This window comes from Rhincodon typus, chromosome 10 (genome assembly GCF_021869965.1).
Source record: "Rhincodon typus isolate 14 chromosome 10, sRhiTyp1.1, whole genome shotgun sequence".
In the NCBI taxonomy this organism is placed as follows: Eukaryota; Metazoa; Chordata; class Chondrichthyes; order Orectolobiformes; family Rhincodontidae; genus Rhincodon; species Rhincodon typus.
Window position 1 is genome coordinate 48,203,531 of NC_063341.1, and position 14,668 is coordinate 48,218,198.

General features: G+C 41.9%; 2 protein-coding genes across 5 annotated transcripts in view; one reads left to right on the forward strand and one right to left on the reverse strand.

Moving 5' to 3' along the window:
* akr1a1b (aldo-keto reductase family 1, member A1b (aldehyde reductase)) overlaps positions 1-8,534 on the reverse strand; it is a 43,664-nt gene extending 35,130 nt beyond the window's left edge. The window contains exons 1-2 of one of the 3 annotated variants that reach the window (XM_048601851.1): positions 8,383-8,534; positions 3,469-3,561 (exon numbers count right to left, since the gene is read on the reverse strand). In XM_048601851.1, coding sequence (XP_048457808.1) covers positions 3,469-3,561; positions 8,383-8,418 — 129 coding nt within the window. In that variant the 5' untranslated portion in view covers positions 8,419-8,534. Of the gene's footprint in view, positions 1-3,468; positions 3,562-8,089 lie in introns of all 3 variants that reach the window. The other 2 variants (XM_020516329.2, XM_048601852.1) reach the window with 2 other exon arrangements.
* A 39-nt stretch (positions 8,535-8,573) lies between these two features.
* The window catches only part of LOC109916603 (peroxiredoxin-1-like), a 39,895-nt gene continuing 33,800 nt past the window's right edge, over positions 8,574-14,668 (forward strand). Inside the window, exons 1-2 of one of the 2 annotated variants that reach the window (XM_020516327.2) lie at positions 8,574-8,696; positions 9,661-9,849. The gene's annotated coding sequence lies outside the window, so the exon portion shown is untranslated. The remainder of the gene's footprint in view (positions 8,697-9,660; positions 9,850-14,668) is intronic. The other variant, XM_048601853.1, reaches the window with a different exon arrangement.

Sequence of the window (14,668 nt, forward strand, 5' to 3'; positions counted from 1 at the left end):
CTTCTCGGAAGACAACAGCAGCACACAAGCAGATTCCTATGGCACAGTCGTCACCACAATTGGCATCTGTGTGCAGAACTTGCTCAACTTGGCCTGGATGGGGCAGATCTACCACGTATCCTCAAATGACAGAAACAGCTGCAGCACTTATTCCCTTTGCTTATTCAGTTTATGAAACTATCTATTCCCACTGTTTGAGTTTTCTTCAGCTTGTCCATTTGTCTCAATGGACTCAACAATTGCTACTGCACAGCTGTCCTTTTATATCATTCAACAAGTCCCAACTTCAGCTTGTTCCCAATTTTCTTTCAGTGCAGGCAGTTTAGTTTCTTTTCTCTTTAGACCTTATGCTTTCCTTTTAGTCACATTTTCAGTTTACCCTCTGCTTTGAGGTAGGGTCTGCCTCAAAAACCATACAACTTAACTTTAAAAACAGATTCAATCTCTGTATCAGAGATAGTAGGAACTGCAGATGCTGGAAAATCTGAGATAACAAGGTGTGGGGCTGGATGAACACAGCAGGCCAAGCAGCATCATAGGAGCAGGAAGGCTGACGTTTCGGGCCTAGACCCTTCATCCCGAAACGTCAGCCTTCCTGCTCCTATGATGCTGCTTGGCCTGCTGTGTTCATCCAGCCCTACAACTTGTTATCTTCAATCTCTGTATATTGGGCATAAAAAGCCCAATGCCTGGCACACTTTTTGCCAAATCCCTCCATTTGTTGACTTAGCATTTTACTTCTGTTTTGTAATGAGAAAGGGTTGCTTCTGTTGACACTGACACTTTCTACACATGTACAGAAGCAATCAGTGGCATCAGACAGTTGCATTCTGACTGTCTGGATTGAATCTATGATCCTATAACTAAAATCCCCAGTAATTATCAAAATTAATTATCTAGTCTGTAGAGAATTCCCTGTATACCATTTGTCCTTCTGGGTTGTGCTTCAGACACGCAAGTGCTGTCAGACCTGTCGAGATTGTCCAGTGTTTTCAGTTTTTATTTCTGATCTCCAGCATCTGCAATATTTTGCTATTGAGAAAAGTTAGTTTGCTATACTGTCACCTGAAAATTGAAAATAACACAATGAACACAAGTCAGTTTCCCATTTATTGTATGCTGTTGGTTGGTCAGTCATCTGTGTGATGACAAGCCTTCCCATAATTGACTGGGATTAAGAATTTTCTCAGCCAATCACTGTCAGATTTGTTCAGACATACTTTTGTTGTTTAAAATGGCTAGATCTAGAATCCAGTGTTCGTGAGGGAACTGGAATACACTAAGTGAGGATGATGTCTAGGTGTTGATTTTTCCATGCATCTCCCATCCTTACCTTTTAGGTGATAGTGATTGTGGGTTCAGAAGGTGTTGTCAAAGGCAGCTTGGTGAGTAGCATAGAGCACATTGTAGACAGAGTACGTTGCTGGAAGAGGGATTAAATGTTTAAGGAGGTGGATGCAGTATTTTGTCCTTGGATGATAGAATTTCATTATCATTGTAGGAATGACACCCATCCAGGCAAAGTGAACAGTATTCCATCACATACTTGACTTAGACCTTCTAGATGGTGGATAGGTATTGGAGAGTCAAGAGGGGAGTTACCAGAATTCCTAGCCTTTGATCTGCTCTGCAGCCACAGTATTTATAAGATTTGTTAAGTTCAGATCTAGTCAAAAGGTCATTGATGAAGCAGCTGCAGATAGTTGGGCTGAAGACATAAATGAGGAATTCTTAAGTCTCCATCAAGCACAACCATCTTCCTTGGTGCTGGGAAGAAGTCAAACCAGTGGAGTTTTTTCCCCTCCGAATCCTGTTGACTTTTATTTTACCCGAGAGCTTCCTTGTTGTCTCACTTGGTCAAACATAGCCTTGTTGTCTTTTTTACCTCAGAGTTCAGCATTTTTGTCCACTTTTAGACCAAGCTGCAACATGGTCAGGCACTGAATGGCTTCAATAGAGCTGAAACCAAGCAGTGAGTAGTAGTGCTGCTAGCACTGATGACACCCAGGATAACAAGGTGTAGAGATGGATGAACACAGCAGGCAAGCTGACGTTTCAGGCCTAGACCCTTCTTCAGAAATGACATCCAGTTTGCTGATGGTCAAGAGACTTATGGGGAAGTATCTGGTCAAGTAACATTTGTCCTGCTTGCTGTGGACAGGACACACCTGAGCATTTTTTCACATTGCTGGCTAGATGCTAGTCAGCTGGAACAGCTGATCTAGAGAAGCTGAAATTGTGCATTGGATAAAAGACATGTTAACTGAAGGATAGTGGGCTAGAATTCCTGTTACTGGAAGTAACAAGCTCTCCTGGCAACTAAATATTCACAAGCGAGCTGAAGAGCTGTATAGTCATGGAATGTCCCATATTCTGACATTAATATAAGCAGTGTTAATTGATCTCAGCCAATCTGTTATTAAGGGCTGAACAGTGTGCTTTTTCCTAGCTACTGAAAATGTTTTGTTCTTGGCATTCCCACTGATTTAATGTGCTAACATGACCAAGATCATTCCAAAATAACAGAATGCCATTCTGGGCCATAATTAAAGGTTGGAACACAAAATTAAGTTGCAACTAAGGATACAAGATCTGAATTTTTTGACTATATTAAATTCATGAGCATCATGTAAATAGTGACAAAATGACACTTCAAAAAAGATTGTGCTAGGAATTGTGGAAGAGGAGAGAATAAGAGACACATTAAGATAGTCAACATTCAATATGTGCTGTACAGCTTGAAAAGGCCAGGTTTAGTACAGCCTTAGTGCAATTTTTGCAGACATTATGTGACTAATTTATTAAAAACCACAAGCATATAAAGTAAATCAACTTTCGGAGCCTAAATCAACTTGATGGCAACGTTTTTATTTCGAGCATTCAAAATAGTTTGTAGTCAAGCAATGTGTAGAAGGTACAGCTGAACTATGACAGCTGAGAATCTGTAAATTACAAAATCTTGCAGCACAAAAATCACTGAGCGACAGTTTCTAGCCATTGGAAATATGATGCCTGTTTAAGAGAGTGTGGAAATGAGATAGGGAAGAAATTGTGTGCAAAAAAGAAGAGTAAGTGAATCATTAAAGCACCCTAAACATGGTAGGAGATTAAGAACAAATCCACTTGATACAAGTTTAGCCTTGCTGGCAACTTGCTTATCTGGACTTCAGCTGGGCTTAGGGTCAGTCTCAGCCGTTACATACGCTAATTCATGAACGTGTCAACACTCATCTCAAATACTCATTAATCAACTTGGCTTGATGAGTGGATGGTCCCAGTGCAACATTACCACCACTGGGAGAGAAGGCAATAGGAGGAAATGGAGAAAAATAGGAGCACAGTATACTTCAGAATAGAAAAACTATATGGCCAAATTAGAGCCATCAATTCATTAGGAAAACCAAACATAACTGGTACCACTCAAGAGAAAGCAATCAAGTTTTATCTGTGCAAAGGCATTCAGGTTACCTCGCCAGGTGAACTTTTCCACGTCCCCAACCCAATGAGAGGCATCTTCTGTCCAGTATGGAGCAGAACATAATCAGAAATAGCCATTTTAATCTAAAGAAACAAAACATTTTATAACATGACAATCACTTAAAAAAATCTGAACTTCATAATTCTATTCTTTTTTGAATAATCAGAGAACTTGAATTGGGTTGATAGATACCTAAACAAAGTGACACATTCAGTAAAATAAAGAACTATAAATGCTGTAAATCTGAAACAAAAACAAATTGCTGAAGAAACTCAGCAGGTCTGGCAGAATCAGTGGGGAGAAAGATTTAACATTGAGTTCAGTGACTCTTCTTCAGAACTGATAGTAGCTAGGAAAATGTGGTGTATACTTTCTTATGCAACCGAAAAGCAAATATACTGATTATTTATTTGTCTGTCTCATTTCCAAGACAACTCAGTGTTAGTTAAAGGTCTTGGCTACAAAGTGGTATTCAATTGGTTTTACAAATTTTCACAAGTAAATAAAATGAATCAAAATTAGTGTTGCCACCGATAAATGTAAGGCTCATTTCTAATCCTTATCACATTTATTACCAAAGCTTTTTTGGGGTTGGGAAGAAAAAGAAAATCTAGATTCCTGCATTGGGCTATCAGGAAATCAGCATTTCAGGTGGTCACATCATCCTTTTGGAGAAATGGCAGGGAATCAACATGGATACCTTAAGGGTTCCTCAAATGTTTAAATCCTGTTAAGACCACTGTCTTTTTACACTTGTGCTTTTTAAAATGGTGGACTGGAAATATGAAAGCACTAATTTTGAAAACTAGGAATTTCAGTAGCTACAAGTTTTGAAAGCAAGTAATTGATACCTTGTGTGAATCTTGTTTGTGGGTTCCTACAACAGGCAGATGAACCAGAGTCGAGACACTATTCATAAGTGAAGCTGATTGGTGTGGACTAACAACCAATTATCAATGACAAGTCATCTGCCTGCCATCAGCCACATGATTGGTCATCTTGTAGCTGAGCAGTTTGGACTATGAGCAAGATAGAGAGAAGCTATTTACACCAGAAGAGAAACCAGGTTTACAGCAGCCGAAAACAAACTTCTTCCATTCTCTACAGTAAGCCACTTTAAACATAAAGAAAACCTGTTTATCTTTCCTTCAGCAGATACTACAAATTGAAACTTTGAATTGCATGAGTCAGAGACCTTTTATAAGTGAAACAGGCATTCTGTGCCTCATGCAAATCAGTTGAACCATTCAGAAAAAAGGAAGCTCAACAAAAACTTCAGATCAAGTAAGAAACAACCGAAACCGATCTCGTGATCGAAGACTACAAAAATATATTTTGCTTTTTTTACCTCTACACTTTTTTTTTCCCCCTCAGTGTTTGTCTGCATTATTAATGAGGACCTTAACGGAATTTAGAGTTTTAATTTATGAAGTTTACTGAATTTAATCATTTACCGGTAGCTAGAATGTATGGATCTGTAAATAAGTAGCACAGAAACCTGGACCCTGGGTCTGGAAATCAGATAGCTTGGCAATTTTGCATATTTCTTTAAAACAAAAACTTGAACTTTTGTGACTAGTCCAGAAATAGCAGGGCTCAACTTCAAGCACGCCATTCCCAATGAGTTATGACAACCCAGTGATAATTAATTTTATGGTGTATGATATTGATCAGATTTACTGCTGAGTTCAAAAATGGTTGCACTGAATAGAAATAGGATGGGGCAATACAAAGAAAATATACACTGTGGTCCGGACTGCATTGCAGTAAAATACAGTACTTCTTTAGTATTATTCAAACTTGATCAGTTAGTACAACAATTTTGCACTGAACACATAAAAGAATCTAACTTTTCTAGTTAATGTAATGGATCTGGGCACATTTTTTCCAGTTTAAAGCACGTCGGCCAGGTGCAAGCTGACGGCGTTAATAAACAAGCAGCATGGGGGATTTTAATCTACATATTGATTGGTCAAACCAGGTCGGTCATGGCAGCCTTGAGGAGGGGTTCATCGAATGCATCTGCGATAATTTCCTTGAACAATATGTAATGGAACCTACGAGGGAGCAAGCTATCCTAGATCTAATCCTGTGTAATGAGACAGGAATAATTAATGATCTCACAGTTAGGGATTCTCTCAGAAGGAGCGATCACAGTATGGTCGAATTTAAAATACAGATGGAGCGTGAGAAGGTTAAATCCAGTACCTATGTCCTGTGCTTAAACAAAGGAGACTATGAAGGAATGAGGGAGGAGCTAGCTAAGGTAGAATGGGAGCAAAAACTTTATGGTGGGTCAATTGAAGAACAGTGGAGGACTTTCAAAACGATTTTTCACAGTGCTCAGCAGAAGTATATTCCAGTGATAAGGAAGAACTGTAGGCAAAGAGAGAGCCAGCCGTGTATGTCTAAGGAAATAAAGGAAAGTATCAGATTGAAAAAACAACACATACAAAAAAGTAAAGAGTAGTGGGAAACTAGAAGACTGGGAAATCTTTAAAGGCCAACAGAAAGCCACAAAAATTATAAAGAAATGTAAGATAGATTGAGAGTAAACTAGCTCAGAATATAAAAACAGGCAGCAAAAGTTTCTATAAATATGTAAATCGTAAAAGAGTGGCAAAGGTAAACATTGGTCCTTTAGAGGATGAGAAGGCCAATTTAATAACTGGGAATGAGGAAATAGCCGAGACATTAAAGTTATTTCGCGTCGGTCTTCACAGTGGAAGACACAAATAACATGCCGAAAACTAATGGCAAGAAGGTTATAGCACGCGAGGACCTAGAAACTATCATTATCGCTAAGGAGGCAGTGCTGGGCAAGCAAATGGGGCTAAAGGTATACAAGTCTCCTGCCCCTGATAAAATGCATCCCAGGGTACTAAAAGATGTGATGGGGAAATAGCAAATGCACTAGTAATTTACAAAATTCACTGGACTCTGGGGTGGTTCCTGCAGATTGGAAAACAGCCAATGTGACGCCACTGTTTAAAAAAGGAAGTAGACAAAAAGCAGGTAACTATAGGCCAGTTAGCTTAACTTCAGTAGTGGGGAAAAATGCTTGAATCTATCATTAAGGAAGAAATAGCAAGACATCTGGATATAAATTGTCCCATTGGAAACGCCCAGCATGGGTTCATGAAGTGTAGGTCATGTTTAACTAATTTGGTCAAATTCTTTGGAGGACATTACTTGCATGGTGGACAATGGGGAACTTGTGGATGTGGTGTATCTGGATTTCCAGAAGGCATTTGACAAGGTGTCACACCAAAGGCTGCTACATAAGATAAAGTTCCACGGTATTACAGGTAATGTATTAGCATGGATAGAGGATTGGTTGACCAGTAGAAAGCAAAGAGTAGGGGTATATGGGTGTTTTTCTGGTTGGCGGTCAGTGGCTAGTGGTGTGCCTCAGGAATCAGTGTTGGGACTGCAATTGTTTACAACTTACAAAAATGATTTGGAGTTGGGGACTAAGTGTGGTGTGTCAAAATTTGCAGATGACACTAAGGGGAGTGGTAGAGCAAAGTGTGCAGAAGACACAAAGTCTGCAGAGGGATATAGATAGTCTAAGTGAGTGGGCAAAGGTCTGGCAGATGGAGTACAATGTTGATAAGTGAGAGGTCATCCATTTTGGTAGGAATAACAGGAAAATGGACTATGTTTTAAATGGTAAAAACAATTGCAGCACACTGCTGTGCAGAGGGACTTGGGTGTCCTTGTGCATGAATCGCTAAACGTAGGATTGCAGGTGCAGCAGGTAATTAAAAAGGCAAATGGAATTTTGTCTGCCATTGCTAGAGGGATGGAGTTTAAAAGGAGGGAGGCTATGCTGCAGCTGTATAGAGTCCTGGTGAGGCCACACCTGGAGTACTGCATGCAGTTTTGGTCTCCTTACTTGAGAAGAGATATACTAGCACTGGAGGGGGTGCAGAGGAGATTCACTCGGTTGATTCCAGAGTTGAGAGGGTTGGATTAGGAGGAGAGACTGAGTAGACTGGGATTATACTCATTGGAATTCAGAAGAATTAGGGGAGATCTTATAGAAACATACAAGATTATGAAGGGAATAGATCAGGTGGAGGCAGGGAGGTTGTTTCCACTAGCAGGTGAAACTAGGACTAGAAGGCATCGCCTCAAAATAAAGGGAAGCAGATGTAGGACTGAGGTCAGGAGGAACTTCTTCACCCAAAGGGTTGTGAATCTGTGGAATTCCCTGCCCAGTGAAGCAGTTGAAGCTACCTCGCTGAATGTTTTTAAGGCAAGGCTAGATAAATTTTTGAACAGTAAAGGAATTAAGGGTTATGGTGAGTGGGCGGGTAAGTGGAGCTGCGTCTCAAAAAGATCAGCCATGATCTTATTAAATGGCAGGGCAGGCTCGAGGGGCCAGATGGCCTACTCCTGCTCCTAGTTCTTATAATTTCTGATTTCCAGCATCTGCATTTTTAAGAAAGAGGTAAAGTAAGATCATTTGGTACATCTTATCAGATCCTTATTTCAACTGAAATACTTCGTGTATGATCCAACAACTTATCAATTCTGAATGGAGTTTCCTCCACCCTCAAAACGAAACGGCCACCAATCGCTAAAACATCACTAATAAAATAATACCGTAACAAGTTGCTCGAACATAATGCGCCGACTGTGTGCAGCAAAGGTGATTGATCACGATTACTTCAAATTGCAAGATATACATACAGTTAAGAAATCGTAATGACATCCCATCGCTCCCCACCCCAAATATCTACTTCGACCAAGCTTGTACTTTTCCCCCCCTCTTCTCTACAACCACTTTGACTATCAACCTTAACAAGCTACTACACACTTGCCTCCATTCACAAACTCTCCGATCACAGGACAAACACACTGCTTCCGGAAAATGGGTCACGTGTCACCAACCGTACCTTGATAGCCTGAGAATATTTTTTTAAAAATTGCATACGGAGCACTTTTTCATATCTCCTAGAGGGTCGAAAACTTTTTTTAAAAAAAACTGGTCAGCACTCAAAAGCGTAAGGAAGCGAGTGGCACCAACTTCAGCCACCCCACCTGCTTTGGAAGATGGCGCATGCGCGTTCCCCTCGTGCTTTTGTGATGGCCTGTTGGTGGTGGAGTGCGCATGCGCTAGGGCGGGCGGCACGAGGTGTTTTCGCGGGTCTAACGGTTCGTAATTGGAGGGCGCGAGGCAGCGAGTGAGGGCGGTTGGTGATAACGGCAGGTAACATCCAGCCTTACCCGGCAGATTACATAGAAAAAGGGCTATTCCTTTATCTAAAACAAAACACGGTTTTAAAAAAAAATCAAGGACTCCTTATGTAGCTTTAGTGTCATTTAAAAAAATGCTTTCTGCTGTTGACTTGCAACAAAACGGTGTATTAAACCCTAAGTACTGGCCCTGGTCCCTAATTACTAATCACCGATCCGAACCGTCAACTCTTTTTCCAACTACTAACTATAATCACTGATCGATCCTTCTCGTAAGAGTGGTGAGAATGTGGACGGGGGAGCGGTTGAAGCGAATCACGAAGAATGTTTGAAGGGCGATCGGCATAAACGCATGAGCAAAGGGAGTGAAGGAACTCCTGATGAGGTTAAATGGGGGTGGTGTGGGATGGAGTTTCGGTGGAGCTCAACGCACTGGCACCGACTGGATGGGCCGAAGAGTTCGTGCTTATTTCTTTTGCTTTGGTTGCTTCACCCCACGATGCATGACTTGCCGCCGTGCTGATAGTTATTCATGAATCACTGATGATAGAAGCCAGTCACACTGTCAGTAACCAATGTGGATAATGATTTCAAACAGTTTCTGACTGGCGGCACGTAATCTTAACACTGATTTGAGTGGGGAAGTTGCTGTTACTTTCCCATTAGATGAAGTTATTATAAGTCAAAATTAATCATTGTCCAAACTTTTCCAGGAGAGAAACCAAAAACATTTGCTTGCTGTGATTTGGCTCTTGTTTAGTTTGATCAGGGCATTGATTGGCTAAATGGGAAGCCTTATGAACAGTTTTGAGAAGCTCCAGTGATTTTTATTGCCTTGGCACCATTTCTGTTTGACTAACTGGCTGTGGTCACCATCACAGTAAAAATCACCCCTTCACTTGATGTACATAATTCTGATGAGACTCTAATGTTTATTTATACTGAAGATGCACTCCCTGCTTTGGTTTCTCCCTTAGGCAGCTGTGGAAGACTTTTTTTGTGGCAGATTAAAAACCTCCCACGTTTCTGACCTCCTCCTGGAGGTTTTAAGTGGACTAAGGGAGGTCTTATTCTCAGGAGCATCCTGAGGGCCACTGGACAGAGGTGACTAGCAGGGTCAGTGATAGCACGATCAGAAAGAGGCTAATTGGCACAAGATAAGAGGGGTAAGTACAGCTGTTCACCTCCCAACCTTCAAGAGTGCTTGAAAATTCCTTTCTTTCTCACCATTGAACACTTGCCTCCCCTTCATTATACTCTTTGAAATTGAATCATAATGGCACACCACAAAGTCTCCCCATTTTAGGTACACTCACCTTTCCTTTCCTTGCTAACTATCACATGAACCGGAATCTCTTCTCAATCCCTACCACTTATATAAGCACCAGGTGCTCCTAACATTCCTTCTAAAATTCACATTTTACTTGCCATTTATCACATTCTCATCCTTGTTATACTTTGTTTCTTCCCGAGTTCCCACCACATACTATATGCATGAACCCAACATACCTCTACTTAATTTTTGCCGTTCAATCTGTAACTTTCCCCTCTCAAAGAAGGTCACAATGCTGGAACCATACTTAATATTGAAAGAAGAGTTAACAATATTATTGCTTTAATGAAAGCAGTAAAAGCCCTGTAGATCAGTAGCTCTGGCAGTCATAATCATCTGGATAGAGAGGCTAAAACTGAGTAGTGTCTGCATATTTCTCATATCCTAACATTCAGTCAACAAATTTGCACAAGCTGCACATTTTAAGTTACTTTCTCAAAGCTGTTAACTGCAAATGTCTATTTTGTACTTGTCAACTTAACTCTTATCCTTTTGATATTTCATTTAGGTCCTAGACAGTAAGAGTTTGCTGTACAAAATACTTCAGGAGAACAGTCCTTCCGAGACTGCTTTGTCAGTTGCTGTACGTGCCCCAGGCACCAATTCAAGATTGGCACTCTGTATGGGTTAGGTGGTGAGGTAGAAGGGTCTACATGTAGGGAAACATGTAGCAACAGCTACTGAGTGATGGGGACAATCCAGAGGGAGTTCCATGAGAATGAGGTTCCCTCCTAGCACAGCTGAAAAGGTCTGAAATGCGGGGCAGGATTTTCTTTATGGACTTCTTAATCCTGCTGTGGTGTTGAAATGTAGGTCACAAAGCTTGACTGTGCATAGGAAGCAGTAACCTATTATGATTGTCCACGCTCGACCAGTTAATAGTTGGAAGCCAAAGTCTCTGTCCATTTAAGGATGGTGGGTGGGCTCTGTTAGAAGGCCATTTGAAGGCCTTTGAACTTGAAAGAAGCAACGTGCTACAGTGGAAGTGAGGTAAGGGAGAGGGTATGTCAAAGTGGACAGGTAAGTGTAAAATTTAAAAGTGGATTTTGCAGTCAGGACATAACTGTAGGAGGGGAACTTCTGTAAAGGTGGGGGGGCGGGGGGGGAGACTGTGACTGCTGCAGCATCCAGCCAGGCAGGGAAGATTTCTTGGCCTGTTTAGAATGTAATCCCACTTTCCTCTTGATTTGTCACCCGGAGCTTCCAGGCACCAAAATCTGTTCCCACTGCCTGAATTGCACCTGGAAAATTTTTGTTTCCTGTAATTCTTAAAAATTTCATCCAGGGGTTGTGTGCTTCAGTGGCTGGTGAGCATTTATTGTCTGTCCCTTATTATCCTTGAGCAAGTGGTGTTGAACTGCTTTCTTGAACTGCTGGAGTCGTTGTGAATACAAGTACACTCTCTGTTGCTAGAGAGTGAGTTCCAGGATTTTGATCTAATGACAGTGAAGGAATGATGGTGTATCTCCAAGTTGGGATGGTGTGTGGCTAGGAAGAGAACTTGCAGCCAGTGGTGTGCCTATGTATCTCCTGATAGATGGTGGTGCTCATGTATTTGGAAGGTGCAGTCTAAGAAGCCTTGGTGAATTTCTGAAGTCTATCATGTAGAACCCAGTACTGAGGAAGGGTCACTTGACCTGAAACGTTAACTCTGATTTCTCTCCACAGATGTTGCCAGAACTGCTGAGCTTTTGCAACAGTTTCTGTTTTTGTGTAAGCCTGGAAATTGTCCAGGTCTCGCTGCATTTGCACGTGGACTGGTTCAGTATCTGAAGAGCATGAAACAATGATCATTCTACCTTTGATCCGAGGGGAGGTCATTGATGAAACAGTTGAAGATAGTATAATTCTTTCTATACCTTTTCTCTCTTTATTCAACACTGCTTAATCGATACCTGATTTGGTAATGAATTTCCTGTATGTCTCCTTTTCTGTGGTTTATTGATTTCTCAATCCTTCAATTTGATTAGTTAAAGAGAAATAATGTTCTTCTTCGCTCAGGTCACATATGCCCTTTCCCTCATTGTCTTGCAAGCAGCTTGGACTTCCAACAACTGGCAATGTTTTTCATATTTTAGAATGTAAAAATGCAATTCCAACAGCAGATGCCGTTAAAGTCTCCGTTGCAGGAACTTTGGGAAGGTGGTCTGTAGTAATTGGAACCAGGTGGATCCTGTTGACTGTGAAGTCCTTGATTGGAGTTGTTAACCTGGGCCAATGAGGAACCGTGCCTGACCAGTAGAAACAGGGGATTTAGAATCTCCTCAGTTCAGGGAACTGACTGGCCACAACCAGCGTACTGTGGAGGAAGAAGCTCAAATTGGACTGAGCTGTTGACTCGGCTATCTAAAAGGAGAAAAAACAGGGAATTTAGAATCTCCTCAGTTCAGGTGACTAACTCCAAGCTGGCCCACAGCCAGTGTACTGTGCGCAAGTAGTTAAAGGGAGACTTGGTGACGAGATAACGGCCTCTGTGCAGTTTCTTCAGTGGTGACGGGAGAAAACAGTACGTGCATTGAGAACATTCACTCGCAACAGTCACCTTGGAGTTGGTGGTAAGCATTTCTGGCATCATGCTTTTATTTGGGAAACTTGACTCGTTTGATTCTGCCGTTGAAGACTGGACCCAGTATGTGGAAACATTGCGGTATTTTTTCCGGGCAGATGAAAAGCAACGAGTAATCCTTCTGACTGCTTGTGGACCTGCAGCATCTTCAGTTATAGGGGGCTTAATTTTCCCAGAGGCACCAGACACTAAAACCTTCAAAGAGTTAACAACGTTGGTTAAGGAATATTATGACCCCAACCCTCCTCTAATCCCGAGATGCTAACGGTTTTATTCAGCTGTTAGAGAACCAGGGGAATCCATAATGGGATTTTTGACGAGGTTAAGATGAATGGCAGAGACATGTGATTTTGGGTTAACTCTGAATGAGATGCTGAGAGACTGTTCGGTATCTTGGATTAATGACCTAACCATGCGGAAGCGCCTACTAGCTGAAGCCCAACTGGACTTAAAACAGGCACTACAACCGGCTTTGCCATTAGAAAATGTGGCAAGTGGAACATGGGAACTACAGGCACCCCAATAGAAGTGGATATCCTCCCCATCCAACCAAGCATGAGGAGCACCACTTGAGTGTAGGCAATCGCAGAGCCTCACACAGGGCATATCCTGAGCAGAGGGAGTCTAGGCCAGCCTACGTCAGAACCCCACAACAAAGCCAAGCCTCATCCAAGTGGCTAAAAAGTTCTTTAGGATCGGAAAGTCATTGTTGTTGCTGCTGGTATGCGGACTCGAGACAGCCAAGGAGTCTTACAAGGCCTGATCTGAGTAAGAAAACTCATAGGCTGGCACCCAGGAGAGCGTACACCCTAGAAAGTCCCCCCACATATGGTTTGGAACAGTTAAATTGCTTAGCAACATCTAAATCAGAACTGATTAAAATTAACGTTTGGTTAAATGGTCACCCAATTCCCTTGGAGATTGATACCGGCGCAGCTATATCTGTGATTGCAGAACCTGTCTTTAACAAGATTTGCTTGGGTCTCAAACCCTTACATTTGCGCAAGACCTCAGCCAGACTGAACGTATTACTAGGGAACTGTTGCAAATTAAGGGTATGACTTCAGTTCCAGTCTCCTATGAGAAGCAGTTGGTGCAGTTACCACTAGTAGTAAGAAGCTTGGGCCCAAGAAAATAGCTGCCTCAGTGAAGTCCTAGTGGAAAACTCCTGGGTTTTTCAGGAAGGGTGTGGGACTATCAAAGGGGTCAAAGCTACTTTACATGTTGACCAGGAAGCAATTGCATGATTTTGCAAGGCCCGCCCAGTGCCATTTGCCTTGTGGGCAAGGTGGAAATCAGGAGGCTGTTGAGTGAAGGAATCATCAAACCAGTGCAGTTTGCGGAATGGGCAGCACCGGTTGTACCGCTTTGTGAAGCCTGATTGTTCAGTTCACCTTTGTGGGGATTTTAAGCAAACAGTAAACCCAATCCCTCTCATAGAGGACTTATATGCAAAATTGGCAGGGGGCTGTCATTTACAAAGCTGGACATGAGCCATGCCTACCTGCAATTGTGACTGGATGAGGAGTCCCAGAAGTATGCCAAAATTAACACCCATAAAGGTTTATACTAATATATAAGACTGCTATTTGGGGTATCATCAGCCTATGTCCTTTTCCAGTGGACCATGGAGAACCTTTTGGATGATGTGCTGATAACTGGGAAGACCGATAAAGAGCACTTGGAGAACTTGGACATGATGCTTAAACATTTCTCCCAGGCGGGCGTATGCCTTAGAAGGGAAAAATGTGTTCCAGGAGCCCCACGTGACCTACCTGGATTACAGAATTGACAAAACTGGGTTATACCTGTTGGAAGATAAAGTGAGGGCATCAAAGGAATATCGGCTGCAGCATCTGTACCGGAGCTTGAGTCTTTCCTTGGGTTAGTGAATTGTTACGGAAATTTCATACGTAACTTGGCCTCCATCTTGGCACTCTTACACCTGTATTGAGAAAGGGTCAGTCTTGGAAATGGTCGCGTAGCCAAGAAGTAGCCTTCAGGGAAGTGAGAAAGAAGCAATTGTCATCTAAGGTGTTGGCTCACTATGATCCGAAGAGAGAGGTAGTGCTGACGTGCGATGTCT